The sequence below is a fragment of the Andrographis paniculata genome, unplaced genomic scaffold (assembly GCF_009805555.1).
Source record: "Andrographis paniculata isolate CXL003 unplaced genomic scaffold, ASM980555v1 Contig52END, whole genome shotgun sequence".
Lineage (NCBI taxonomy): Eukaryota > Viridiplantae > Streptophyta > Magnoliopsida > Lamiales > Acanthaceae > Andrographis > Andrographis paniculata.
The window spans coordinates 5,826,635-5,840,214 of NW_026137587.1; the positions used below are offsets into that span (position 1 = coordinate 5,826,635).

The window sequence follows — 13,580 nt, forward strand, 5'->3', positions numbered from 1 at the left end:
AAAAATGTACTTGTTTATCTTAATTATATATCCATATATGAATCTACATTCACACTATTCTAGAAGAGACGTCTTTGACTTGTTTGATCCGGCTAACGGCTCCCAGGACCCCAACGAGCATCCCATAAGCTCCCAAATCCCCATAATCCCGCAGCGTTGACAACTCACTCACACGTTGACTCCAAAATGTCAACTCCTGCACATCCTAGTCCGTACATCCCCAAATCCTATATTACATTACACCCAACTTCTACTAATCTCACTCGCCACCATCCTCAAATCAATGGCTGCACCTGCACTCCCAGTCTTCATCTTCTCCATATTCCTTACAGTTGCCATAGCCAATGCTCTTTCCAGCTCCACCAATTTAAACACCGAACTCCAGGCCCTGGAGTCCTTCAAAACCTCCATCACCAGCGACCCCTCAGGCATTCTCACCGCCTGGAACATCACCACCAACGGCTCTCAACGCTGCAACTGGCCTGGAATCTCATGCCACCCCTTGTCAGGCCACGTCATCGCCATTTCCCTCCCCGACAAGAACCTCCATGGCCAAATCTCCCCATTCCTCGGCAACCTGTCCTTCCTCCAGCTCCTCGACTTATCCCTCAACTCATTCTCTGGAAACATTCCTGCCCAGCTTTCGTCCTGCTCCCGCCTCACCGATCTTATTCTTTACTCCAATTCCCTCTCCGGCACCATCCCCGGCGACCTCGGCCGCCTCCGGAATCTTCAGACACTCGACTTGGGGGCTAACTTCCTGTCGGGAACTATTCCCGACTCCCTCTGCAACTGCACTTCGTTATTACAGCTCGGATTGATCCAGAATAACCTGACAGGCCCGATTCCGGCGAACGTCGGCGACCTGACGAGCCTCCAAATCTTCGTGGCTTACCGGAATTCCTTACGGGGATCCATCCCGGCCTCCGTCGGAAAGTTGAGAGAACTCCAGAGCTTCGATCTCAGCGAAAACCAGCTCTCCGGCGAGATTCCGCCGGAGATCGGAAACCTGTCGAACGTCGAAATTCTCCAGCTACATATGAATTTTCTCTCCGGCGGTATCCCGCCGGAGATCGGTCGGTGTAAGAAGATGTACCGCCTGAATTTATTCATCAATCGTCTATCCGGCAGCATTCCGTTCGAGATCGGAAACCTGGTGAATTTACAGGCCCTGAGATTGTACAAAAATAGGCTGAATTCCACGATCCCTGAATCGCTGTTCAACCTTAAATCCCTCACACATTTGGGGCTTTCCGAGAACAATTTGGACGGTCCGATTTCCTCCAAGATCTCCCTTCTGAAATCTCTTCAAGTTCTAACTCTCCACAGCAACAATTTCAGCGGAAACCTTCCTTCCGCCATAACCAAACTGAGAAATTTAACCTACCTTTCCTTAGGCTTCAATTCCTTCACAGGTTCTCTTCCAACAGACATCGGTTTCCTCTCCAATCTCAAGAACCTGACGGCGAACAACAATCTCCTCGAAGGATCCATTCCGGCGAGCATCGTAAACTGCACAGGACTTCTTGACATAGTCTTGACGTATAATCGAATCACCGGTCGAATCCCCCGGGGACTCGGCCGGCTGTCCAACCTGACGTTCATGTCATTAGGGAGGAACCGAATCTCCGGTGACATTCCCGACGATCTTTACGACTGCGCCGAGCTTCGAGTGCTCGACATTAGTCACAACAACTTGACCGGCTCCCTTAAGCCGTACATCGGCAATCTCCGAAAGCTTAGAACTTTGAGGGCGACGAATAATTCGATCTCAGGATCTGTTCCTAAGGAGATTGGTAATCTGACTGAGCTTGTGTATTTGGAGATTAATATGAATCGATTTTCAGGTCAGATTCCATGGGAGTTGTCGAAGCTTTCGTCTCTCCAGGGCCTGTCCCTCGGCGACAACGAGCTCGAAGGTGTGATCCCTGGAGAGCTTTCTCAGCTTAAACAACTAACAGAGCTTTTGATGCAGAACAACAAGCTGACAGGGACGATCCCGGAGAGTATTTCCAGGCTCGAATCTCTCTCTGTTTTGAATCTCAGTCAAAACAGGCTCAACGGATCGATGCCGGAAAGATTAAGTCGCCTTGTCCGTCTCACAACCTTCGATCTTTCACACAACCTCTTCACCGGACATGTTCCGCGATCGATGATTGCAGCCGTGAAGAACCTGCAGATCTACCTTAATCTTTCCAACAATGTCCTGTCCGGGACGATCCCGAAGGAAATCGGGATGTTAGAAATGGCGCAGGCGATCGACATTTCGAACAACAACCTGTCGGGATCCATCCCCGCGACGCTGAAAGGCTGCAGAAATTTGATTTCTTTAGACCTGTCCGCGAACAGTCTCTCCGGTCGAATCCCCGCCGAGATCTTTCCTCAGCTTACCGAGCTCGTCAGCCTCAACCTGTCGAAGAATCAGTTATCCGATGAACTCCCCGACACGCTATCGAGCTCGAAGCATCTCGCCATTGTCGATCTGTCGCAAAACAAGCTAACAGGCGCCATTCCGGGGAGCTTTGCTACAATACCAGGCCTGAAACATCTCAACCTTTCGTTCAATCTCCTCCACGGCCGTGTTCCGGCTGCCGGCGTGTTTGCGACGATGAGCTCGACCAGTTTGCAGGGAAATCGAGACCTTTGCGGAACAAACTACCTGCGAAAATGTTCGAGCAAGAGCAACTTTACACTGCAAATCCTCTCTTCAGTAGGATGTGTGCTGATACTCATCACATTGCTATCCGCATTCTTCTTTACTCGCGAAAGGAGGAAGAATCGACGAAAGAACAGCCTCAGGGATTCGAAGCTCGAGCCTGTCACCGCGACTGTGCTCGAAAGATTCGACACAGCTGAAATTGTAGCTGCTACAAATTCCTTCAGCCATGGCAACATCATAGGCTCCAGCAGCTTGAGCACAGTCTACAAAGGTACAATCAGAGACGGGCGGGAGGTCGCCGTGAAGAAACTGAATCTGAACCGGCTCGCGGCGAACGACATCGACAAGATCTTCTACCGAGAAATCAATACGTTAGGACAGCTACGCCACAAGAACCTCGTTAAAGTGATCGGTTACGCGTGGGAGAGCCGGAAGCTGAAAGCGCTCGTCTTGGAGTTCATGGAGAACGGAAACTTAGAGGATGCGATACACGGTGCAGGCGCGAATCGCTACGAATGGACATTGGCACGACGCCTCGACGCTTTAGTATCGATCGCTAACGCGTTGGTTTACTTGCATTCGGGTTTCGACTTCCCCATCGCGCACTGCGACCTGAAGCCGTCGAACGTTCTTCTCGATGCGAACATGGAGGCTCGTGTTAGCGACTTCGGGACATCGAGGATTCTCGGAGTTCATCTCGATGATCGAAGCAGCGTCGCATCTTTGTCGATGTTCGAAGGAACCATCGGTTACATGGCTCCAGGTAACATTTTAGCTATACATTCTTCCTGACTATGAACAAATTTTAACTTCTTCCGTCTTCGATAGAGTTCGCGTACATGACGAAGGCGACGACGAAAGTAGACGTCTTCAGCTTTGGCGTGATGATGATGGAGATAACGACGAAGAGAAGACCGACAGGAGTCACCGGAGAAGACGGGGCCTCCATCACTTTACCTCAGTTCATCGATCAAGCGATTCGCGAGATCGACGGCGTGAACTCTCTTTTAGACCCTTATTTAATCTTGAACGTTTCGAAGAACGAAGAAGTTTTCGAAGCAATTCTTCGCTTGGCGTTGTCATGCACAAGCGTCGATCCTGATAATCGACCAGACATGGAGCAAGTGTTGTATGCTCTTTTGAAGATTCGTCGCATGGCCTGAGGCTATCCAAGTGTTCGATTCTTTCGTTCAACGCAGATAAGATACTGTTTCGCGTAAAGGAAATGAACATGAGCTAATTGTATTGAGACCCTTGGCTGATGAAGCTCTTAGCCATACAAGATTTTTCGACAACGACGCGGCTTTCGCCGGCAATTTCGATCTTACATTCATTCAGATAATGGTGATAAACGTATGAACCAAATCCCCAAACTGCAAGCACCATTGAAATCACCTTGATCGCATCCAAGCTCTCGTGGAAGAAGACTGCGGCGAGAATCGGGACGACGGGCAAGCCAACGGTACTAATGACGTTGGAGAACAACGAAGAGACTTCGACGATCAATCCCACAGCTCCGACGGAGAACATCTGCCAAGAAACTGCGATCGACGCCAGCACGGTTACGTAAACGTCTTTCCCGAGCTCGAAATTCTCCGTCTCGTTGCTCAAGTCGCGCCATTCGCCAGTGACGAACAGCAGGATGGCGACAACACTAGTCGCAACGAGCTCCTGGCATACGATCAAATTCAAGACAGTGTAAAAGTTCTGTCTTTTAAACACTCTGTTGAAGGCCAGCTGCGTCATCGACATAGTGAGCGACGACAGAGCGGATGCGATCAGCGTGCACGAAAATCCTGTCGCGAAATGCTTTCTTTTCACGTCGCCGTCCGCGTTGCTTCTCGAGCTGTTATGGAACACGAGGAGGATCGACGAGATCGTCACGAGGAACAACGAGTTGAGTATCGGAGGGGTGACCTTTTGCGCGTTGAGGAGCACCGCGAAGAACGCGTTGAATCCCAACTGCGACGTGTTGATCAATGCGAACGTTGAAACCGGGAGATTCTTGAGGCCAATCGAATACAGCACGCTACTTCCAGCTTGAGAAACGCCGAGAAAAACATAAACACCACCTCTCACCATCAAATTATCGCTCGACAACCTCGCCCCGTCGTCTCCAGACGGGTTCTTCAACAACAGAATCAACGCGAACGGGATAAGCATCGGTGATCCAACATTCTCGAGCAGCGCCTGCAGCAGGGCGGTGTTTCCACCGTCGTTGTAATAAAGTCTTCCCAGAAGTGTAGCGGAGGACTGCCCGGCAAGGATGAGCGACGCATAGACGAGCATCAGAGCCCACGACGTCTTCGGTTTTGATCGGTCCCGGTCGGGAATGTAGGCAGCTGCGGTAGGTGTTTCAGCTTGGGATTCCTCAGCTGTTCGATAAACAACATGAAATGAACAAAAAAAACGTGTTAGATTTGTCGGGTACGAGGTTAGAATGGATAATGGATCATGTATTTTTTTTACCTATCCATCCCAATTCTGGTTCTTCGATTTCTCCCATGTAGTAAGTCTGTCTGTTCAGTGTGTGTAGAGATTAAAGAAGCATAAGGAATTTGAGTGCAGTGTTATATAAGTGAAGTGCAGTGCAATTTCATCATCTTTGTGTGAGCCAAGCCGAGCCGAAGGAAATCAAGTGGACATTTAAAGTACATTGCCTGATAATCCGCCAAGGGGCTAAAAATGAAGAGTATCAAATAAACTGTAAAGAAAATAACGTACATATTTTTACCAGTTTTGATCTAAAAAGAATGTTCACACCACACAAGAAACACATCTTCACGACAAGGGGCTAAAAAATGAAGAATATCAAATATAGCCGTGGCAACATACAGTTACAAGAGTTGCTCATTTCTGTTTAACCTGGTGAATCTTGCAAGTGAAAAAGATCGCTACGCGCCTAAAATCCATAGTACAAGAGACGGGACGAAGATATACAAAATTGCTGGGAATGTAACAGCCACGGTAACTATATATATATATATATATATCGGGGACAAGAACTTCCAGGTCCCCGAATGTTGTTTTCCTGTACGTCTCGCTTCACTTTGCTATGTCCGAATAGTTTCTTGTGGCTTTGCCTTCGCAGCTTGAACGAGCGATGCAGAGGTCAGCGCACACCTGTAAATCTTCAAATTATCAAGGCAGAGGGGATAATGAAATTCATTGTGTTCTAAATCAGATAAAGAGCTTACACGTTAACGGGAGATCTGAACAAGGATGAATGCAATGCAATATAAACACACTGAAATGACAGCTCCAGCGACAAAATTATAAAATAGCCTTCGATTATCCCTTGTGGGAATAAAACATGTCTTGAGCGTGTTGGTGAGTTCAAAGAGCCGATATGATATCTGCAGCTCGAAAATAAAAGATTAGTTTACCGGTTAAAAACAGAGAAATTCAAACTTAAAAACAAAGAATTACTCAGCTCACCAAAACGTAAACAGCAGTCGTTAGCATAAAATTAAGCATAGGATAATCCGGGATAAATGAGAGAAGCCATTTGGGTTGTCCATTGGGCACATTTGATCTGCGCGATTATATTAACAGAAAGTATGAGTTTTCATCAACTGTATCCATTTGAAGTATTTAGACATGGTAAGATGTGAAAGATAGTAAGTATCCAGCATACCTCAGCCAGATGTGAAATTGCGATATATACGTCTCCAACGTAATTTTTCCAAGCCACCTATTAGATAAAACCTCCACTTGGTGAACAAGATTTAAAAGTTCACAAGATATTTATTAAAAAAAATAATAAGAAGAAGAAAAGGAGGGTGAAACTTACGCAAAGAGGGTCAAGGAGAAGTTCCGAAGCTGCTGGGAGCAATTCCGCAAACATATATAGACGCTGAATGAAAAGAGAAAAAATTAAAAAATTAAAAATTAGCAAGATGCTTGAAGAAAGTTCCGATCTGCCAGCACTCAACTTGAGTAAGGTTAACAATAATATTATCATGATAGTGAAATAGCAACATTTTAGTACTACTGACGTTATAGGAATCCATGATGTATATGGGTGGAGCTTGTTATATTCAACCTTGTCGAGCTTGTAAATGTATTCATACCACAAGTAACCAACCTATACACGACACAAGTTTAATTAGAAGTCGTAAACAAAACAATCTAAAATCCCTTGCTTAGTGAAATGCTTACCGCAACAGCTACAGAAACAATTGTTGTCTTGATTGTTCGTCTTTGTTTGGCATCAGCCTCCTCCAATTTCTCCATCCATCTTTCAACCTGCAATGAAAAATAATAATGATTAATAATGTGTGATTCTCGCATCCATGAAAGGAATCCATCAGCAGTATTTCCAATCTTAAAACATTACATTTGGATGGAAATAGGCATAGATCATGCCAACAATCCATATGTAACGATCAAGCCCAGACCTAAAATGCCACTCATGGAGACGAGGAAGATCTGGTTTTGCAGGGTCCGTATATCCTATCAATTATATCAACAACTTCAGGTTTCCAGATCATTGAACCAGAAAAGTTCCATATACAGAAAACTAGTACACAACTCCATTCAATAAGAATTACTTTTATCAGAGAATAGAAACCACACAGTAGAAATCAAATGATATTATAGTAATATATATATATACCTAAAATAAAAGTCAGAGGGCTCCACAAGATCTCGAAAACTCCAGGAATTTCCCATACAAAGATAACCACAAGAAAGCATATTAAAATCTTCAGAATGATAACCGATCTTATCTCATTATAGTGGTAGCCAATGCCTAGGGCACCGTACACCATAAGAGTGAAGAGTGTATGCATTGGGCAGATGTAATATAGCATATAGTCGTTGTTTAACACAATACAACAGAATGCCACAAAGAAGTTGAGCCTCCACATCATCTGCATAAACAGCACATTCGAATTTTGGGTAATGAAACCAAAAAAAGAAAGGTTAGAAAAGAAATGGCAATCGTGTTACCTGAGCAAATCGAGCAAGGCTAAAATCCTTGCGAATATAATAATACGAGAAGTTTCCGAACCCAGTCATCCATACATATGCAGCAATAAAAACACGAATCGCATTGTATATCTCCGTCGCGGCAAAGTAATGGTACATCAGAAACAAAACCTAGAAACATAAGCGAGGCAATTATCGTTCAATTTGTTAATCCAACATTTTATAAAGAATTTATTGACATCATTTCACTAGCTAGGAATACTTGCCTGCATCCATCCTTTCCACTCTTCAGTCTGATGACGATTGAGGTAGAGAATTGCTTTCCCAGAGAATGCTGACTTATCATGGTGTTTCTTAAGAGATGTCATTGCTGAAGCTATGATGAGAAGTATGTACAAAAATAGAAAGAGATCGCGATTGTAGCTCTGTCAGACAACAGAAAAATCAATAAAATGAGTAGAGGAAGAGTAAGCCAAGATAATGATGAATGTAATTTTGACTTGAGTGGAATAAATAGTTAGTGTGATAACTTGTTAATCATTGACGTAACAAAAATGGACTAATATACTCCTTATAATAATAAGGTAGAATATAAATGATGTGTTTTGAACGTATTGGGAAATGTTGAGCACCTTTGTTGAATCTGCAAAAAAATTGGTCCGGTCACATACGTAAAAGTAAAATAAAATTCCACCAAATTCAGCCCTGCACAGGAACAGTTACAATTAACAATCTAAAATTAGCAAAAGGAACACAATGAAAATAATCTACCAACTCACAATGTCCTTAAAATTTGTCTGTTTTCAAGTAAAAATGCATCCTCCATGGTTAGAAACCTAGAAAGCAAGCAAAGACAATTGATAAGATAGCATTTGCGTAACTGAAAAAAAAAACTTGCCTAATTGAATGCATGTATATATATATATATATATTATACGTAGCATTGTGAATGAAAGTAACCAACCAACCTAATTAAGTTTGTTTTAACTGAGGGGCTAGTTAGCTTTGCTGATGTTGATTTAGATAGGCCTCCTTCCATCAAGACCGTTCGTTCATCTTCTGGGACTGCTTCACTATCCAATTCAGCCAAGTTATTATCTGAATGACTATATAGAAGAAGAAAAAGATAATTAAAAACCACAATAACAATAACAGCATCCTCAGTGTATAACAAAAAGAATCCTCTAATTCCTCCACCATACCATACTTTTTAGCTTTAAGGTTTGGAAATTAGCAAATGGCAGGAAAAGTATAGGTGCTTACACTTTTGATAGGGACGATGACTTCTTAAACTCCAACCACTCAGAGTACATCCATGCAACAAAAATTGGGATGATTCCAAGCATAAAAGACACCTAAGAATCAAAATCGAAAGTCTCACACTATAGCAAGAATAAAAATGAAAAAGATAAAATAGCAAGGATAAACCATATAGCCAGGGATAAGAATGCACAAGTTAATCAATTTAATAAAACAGTTCATTGGTACCACAGCATGTATTGCCAGTGGGAAAAATAGACTCAAACATTACATTTCCCAAATAAATGTGAGTGCATTTCACCAAAATATCATACTATTTGTCAGAAACAAAAATACATTCCAGTCTAGAAAATTCAAAGAAAAAATACATGAAACTTCATTGATATCATCCACTCCATGTTTAGTACACTTAAGTATGTTCTCAGGAGCCACTGTCTAGTTAAAGTTGTTGAGGTCCGTCTAACTATTCATTGTTGTTTGAAGTGAACTTTTGAAGAAATGCAAAGTTAATCAGTAAATCGTAAGTATTTATCACTCATGAAAATGGAAAGGAAAATGTGATATCTCATATGGAGCTATACCAAAAGAAAGAAAAATGGCATACACAAAAACAAAACACAATTGTCCAGGCATTTCATAATATTACGAATCCATAGAAGATCATGAGTCTGCATCCATCCGAAGCGTGAAATCAAGAGAAGATTTAAGTGGAAACCCCACCTTTTTTAAGAACAAATTCCAAAACATTCCTCTCAATGTGAATATTTTAGGATTTAACAGTTAATATCACGAAGTAACTACTACATCAACTGCATATACATAACACCGCAATTCTACAACTAGTGGAAAAACCTTTTTATGATTTATCGTTAAGAATAGATTTCCAATAAAAGTCCCCCAAAATCACCGCCATTGCCTCGGGAACCAATAGAATTCCAACAACAGTGTAATTTCATATACAATTCCCAAAGATTTCTAACAACAAATTGCATTCCACAACTCAGATAATCAAACCACAGAAATCAGTTCAGCAAAAGCCAAAACTCAAAAATCACAATACAGCAGGCGGAATTGCAAATGCCGAGATCGCACCTGTCCTGGCGTCACAGGCCCAGAATCCACCGCCATTGCCGCAACGACCGAGCAAAATCGAAAAATCAAACAACCAAACTCACAAATCTACAACAATCTCATGGATCAATTAGCCGAACAACAGTCGAGCAGCCACCGTGCCCCCAACACAGACACAAACACGAGATATATAACACAAGATCCCGAAACAGAGCAAGGAAAGCAGAGATCTGAAGCAACAGGGAACAGCAACGAACGAGTGAATACAAGTCAGTAAGTCGATGTGGACGTCGTCGTTTGCTTCAAGAATTGATTATCGAAACTCCTTCTGCCAAGACGTCTCCCTCTCTGCTGTCGTTCAGACCAACCGCCGTGGGTGGGGTGGGTGGCCCTCTCCCAGCCCCAGTATTTATTTTCCGCTGTTACGTCCTGTTTGTTTTTAAAAATTTCTACTTCAGTTTTGCAGCAAAAATCTTATTCCATAATTAAACAACACAAACATGCCCTTCCCACTATTTTTCCTTATTTGCTGAGTATTATTTATTGTGAAATTTAAAATTCCTAATTAATTTGTTTAGTTAAAATTAGTAAAATAAAACACCAACATTTATTCAGTTTTACTATCAATAATAATTAGGTATGGGTAATGAGTAGAAATGAAGCAAATACTTATAATTAGATGTGACCCGTACAAATAAAAGTTATTACTAAATCGACAAAGTGCCGGTTTATACCAAAATTGGCCGACTATATTGATGCTAATCGTACCATTTTGTTTTTCCTTATTATTAATTTATTTATTCATATGAATAAAAAAAATCGGTATTAGGTAGTTAAAATATTTACGTAGAATTAATATTATGAAATTTGTTTAGTTTAAATTGGCAAAATAGCAAAAAACATTCTATGTAATTTCTCAAATTTGGTGAAAATTACCGGTATTTCTAAAATTCTAAAAAAAAATCTACTTATGATTTTTAAAATATTGCAAAAAAATCTCCTTCATTAGGATTTAACCGCAGCAGTGGTATGTCAGCCCCTGAAATGAATTTTTTATAAAATTACTAAAATAACCTTAGTTTCTTCTTCTTTATTGCTTTTAAAATTTAATCTCAATTTTATTTTTTTTATTTTAAATTCCCTAAACACAACCAAATTTAAGATGCGAATGCATAAGTGTTATCTGATTCCAAACAGCTGGTTCTCTGGTTCTTGAACAGGTGGTTATGGTTCAAATAAAGACCGAATTCAAACCGGCGGCCACGGTGAAGAACAAGAAGGAAAAAGTAAAGGAAAAGAACTTTGTTCTGCTGGTTGAGGGCGTGTGAAGAAGAATTGGGGAGAAAAAATAAAAAATAAAGAAAAAAGAAAATTGAAAAAAAAAAGAGAGAAAGAATAATAAGGAAGAAAATTTGAGAAAAAATAAAAAGAGAAAAAAACCTAATATGGCTCATCCGGTCTAGACCGCTTCTTCGTCTTTTTCTTTACCTTATCTTCTTTCTTCTCTTTTTATTCTTCCTCCCCTTCTTCTCTGCTCCAGTCGCTTTTGTCCGTCGTCTTCTTTCTCTTCTTATTTTTTTCAATTAAAAAAATTAGAAAAAAAGAAGAAAAAAAATAACTGAGTGGGGTTGAGGACCTGTGGCCGCGTGGAGAAGAATTGAGAAAGAATAAAGAAGATGGAGAAAGAACAATCGGTTGGGGAGAAGAGAAGGAGAAAAAAAATAAAAGAGTTACTATTTGATTTGCGAACAACAACAACACTGTATTGATTTTTCAAGACAACACCTATCAAGACTCCTTAAACCAACCATCAAGAGTACAGATAACACATATTTTGTGTAATAAGAGCATTTGTAATATTTAAAATGTGTAATTTTTAGATTTTTTATCGGTACTTTATGTATTTGTAAATCGATTTTTTTTTTATAACGTGAAATTTCGTAGCCGCTGTCCGAAAGTGTGCACCAGGTAAACCCCGACTGAACCTAATACCCTGCAAACTAGGCCCGACAGATAAGTATCTGTAAATCGATTCTATTTTAGTAAATCATCACGATGTTATGTATTCTATAGGAGTATATAGTGTGTTATTCATTTTTTTATTATATTTTGTATTGTATTAATATATATATATATATATATATATAATTTTCTATCTAGACTTTTGTTGGTGTTGTCTGAACTTTTAATCTATTTTTCCTAGTATGCAGTGTACTCGAAGCTGCTGATTAAATAACCTTCCTAATTAACACTGTAATTACTTCCATATTTTTTAAGACATGAAATCTTTTTTAAATTAAATTCAAGTAAACAAAGGGTGTGTTCGTTTAGTATTTTAATAGTCCTTTTAGGTGAGGTATGATGAGTTGTGTTTATAAAATAAAAAATAATAATTTTTGTTGAATGGTTAAATTTTTGTGAAGAATAAAAAATATATATTACTTATATTATATGAGTGTTTATATGTATTATATTTTTCTTTATTAATATTCCTTGATGACAGTGTCAGAAGAAAAAAATTTGATATGTAATTGATAATTTTTTTTTTTGCAATTTTTAATTGATAATTTTTCAGTAAAGTAATTATTATCTTTAATAAAAAAATATATGATAATGAGATTTAAAAGAATTCAACAGTTAAAAACCGAAAACACGGGTGTGTTTGTTTGGGGGTTGTATTCATCCCATTTTTTACCCAAAAACATTAAATCAAATATTTATTTTTTATTTTTTATATATATAAGTGTGAATGAGTACTAGAGAAAGTGGAATGCATTTAAACAGAAAATAAATGGGTCAAATTTATTTCATTCATCCTATTAATGATCAAATGTTGCTGTTGCAGTTGAATAAGAATATTGTGAAAAAAAAAAAAACAAAAATAAGACCCAAAGATAATTATAGACTAAAATCATTTTGATTAGAGGATAAAAACACCCGCAAAAAGTCAATTAAAAAAATGTTTGAACATGTAGCATATAAAATCATTTCTAGCAAGGGTGTGTTTGTTTGGGGGGTTTTGGATTTTGAATTGGGATTTGAATAGTAAAAAATTTGTATTTGAATAGTTGTACGATGTAATATAAATAAGTGTTGATGTGATGTTTTGAACGTAAAATTGATTTTTAATATAATATAAAAATAAAAAATAGATATTTAATTTGATATTTTTGGGAGAAAATGGGATGAACAGTAGAAATCTAATCTAATCCCCCAAACAAACACACCCCAAATATACAAATTAAACGATGTGTGTCAGAAATGCATGAGGCTCAAACTGGATCTTCTGTCCCATTAACACACCATATCCCTTATTTTCACACACATGTGTATATATACACGTGTCTATATATTAGTGTGTGTATATGGGGATATGTTTATTTTTGGGACAGAGGATCTCATGGGATGAGGCTCTATTCTGTATACAATTTTTAAAATTTTAAATTATTCATTATAATTCTAAAAAAAATATTATATCAAATATCTATATATTTTTTATTTATTTATAATAAATTTTCAAACTCCAAAAACAACTAAATTACTTCTCTCTATCTATATCTATATACACTTACTAAAAACATATGTACGTATACATATACATACAACATAGAGATAAGAGCATTGTATTGTATACACATGAAAAGTATGAGAAACCATA

General features: G+C 39.5%; 3 protein-coding genes across 4 annotated transcripts; 1 reads left to right on the forward strand and 2 right to left on the reverse strand.

Annotated features, from left to right (window-relative positions):
* Nucleotides 1-178: 178 nt before the first annotated feature.
* Nucleotides 179-3,988, forward strand: LOC127254489 (LRR receptor-like serine/threonine-protein kinase FLS2). The gene is made up of 2 exons (XM_051279605.1): nucleotides 179-3,422; nucleotides 3,488-3,988. The coding sequence occupies exons 1-2, from the start codon at nucleotides 284-286 to the stop codon at nucleotides 3,820-3,822; spliced, it is 3,474 nt and encodes a 1,157-aa protein (XP_051135562.1). The 5' UTR covers nucleotides 179-283; the 3' UTR covers nucleotides 3,823-3,988.
* On the reverse strand, nucleotides 3,896-5,165 carry LOC127254426 (purine permease 21-like). Its single transcript, XM_051279518.1, has 2 exons — nucleotides 5,129-5,165; nucleotides 3,896-5,034 (listed from the first exon to the last, which is right to left on the reverse strand). The coding sequence occupies exons 1-2, from the start codon at nucleotides 5,163-5,165 to the stop codon at nucleotides 3,896-3,898; spliced, it is 1,176 nt and encodes a 391-aa protein (XP_051135475.1).
* Nucleotides 5,166-5,454: 289 nt separating this feature from the next.
* Nucleotides 5,455-10,319, reverse strand: LOC127254490 (protein REDUCED WALL ACETYLATION 3-like). Of its 2 annotated transcripts, none has more exons than XM_051279608.1 (16): nucleotides 9,944-10,319; nucleotides 8,855-8,946; nucleotides 8,560-8,664; nucleotides 8,371-8,427; nucleotides 8,224-8,296; nucleotides 7,858-8,016; nucleotides 7,613-7,762; nucleotides 7,278-7,533; nucleotides 6,999-7,114; nucleotides 6,821-6,907; nucleotides 6,658-6,746; nucleotides 6,453-6,515; nucleotides 6,297-6,353; nucleotides 6,098-6,194; nucleotides 5,857-6,015; nucleotides 5,455-5,782 (listed from the first exon to the last, which is right to left on the reverse strand). In XM_051279608.1, the coding sequence occupies exons 1-15, from the start codon at nucleotides 9,977-9,979 to the stop codon at nucleotides 5,860-5,862; spliced, it is 1,593 nt and encodes a 530-aa protein (XP_051135565.1). In that variant the 5' UTR covers nucleotides 9,980-10,319; the 3' UTR covers nucleotides 5,455-5,782; nucleotides 5,857-5,859. The 2 variants fall into 2 exon arrangements, with proteins under 2 accessions (XP_051135565.1, XP_051135564.1); XM_051279607.1 differs by having other exon boundaries at nucleotides 8,560-8,697.
* Nucleotides 10,320-13,580: the final 3,261 nt, after the last annotated feature.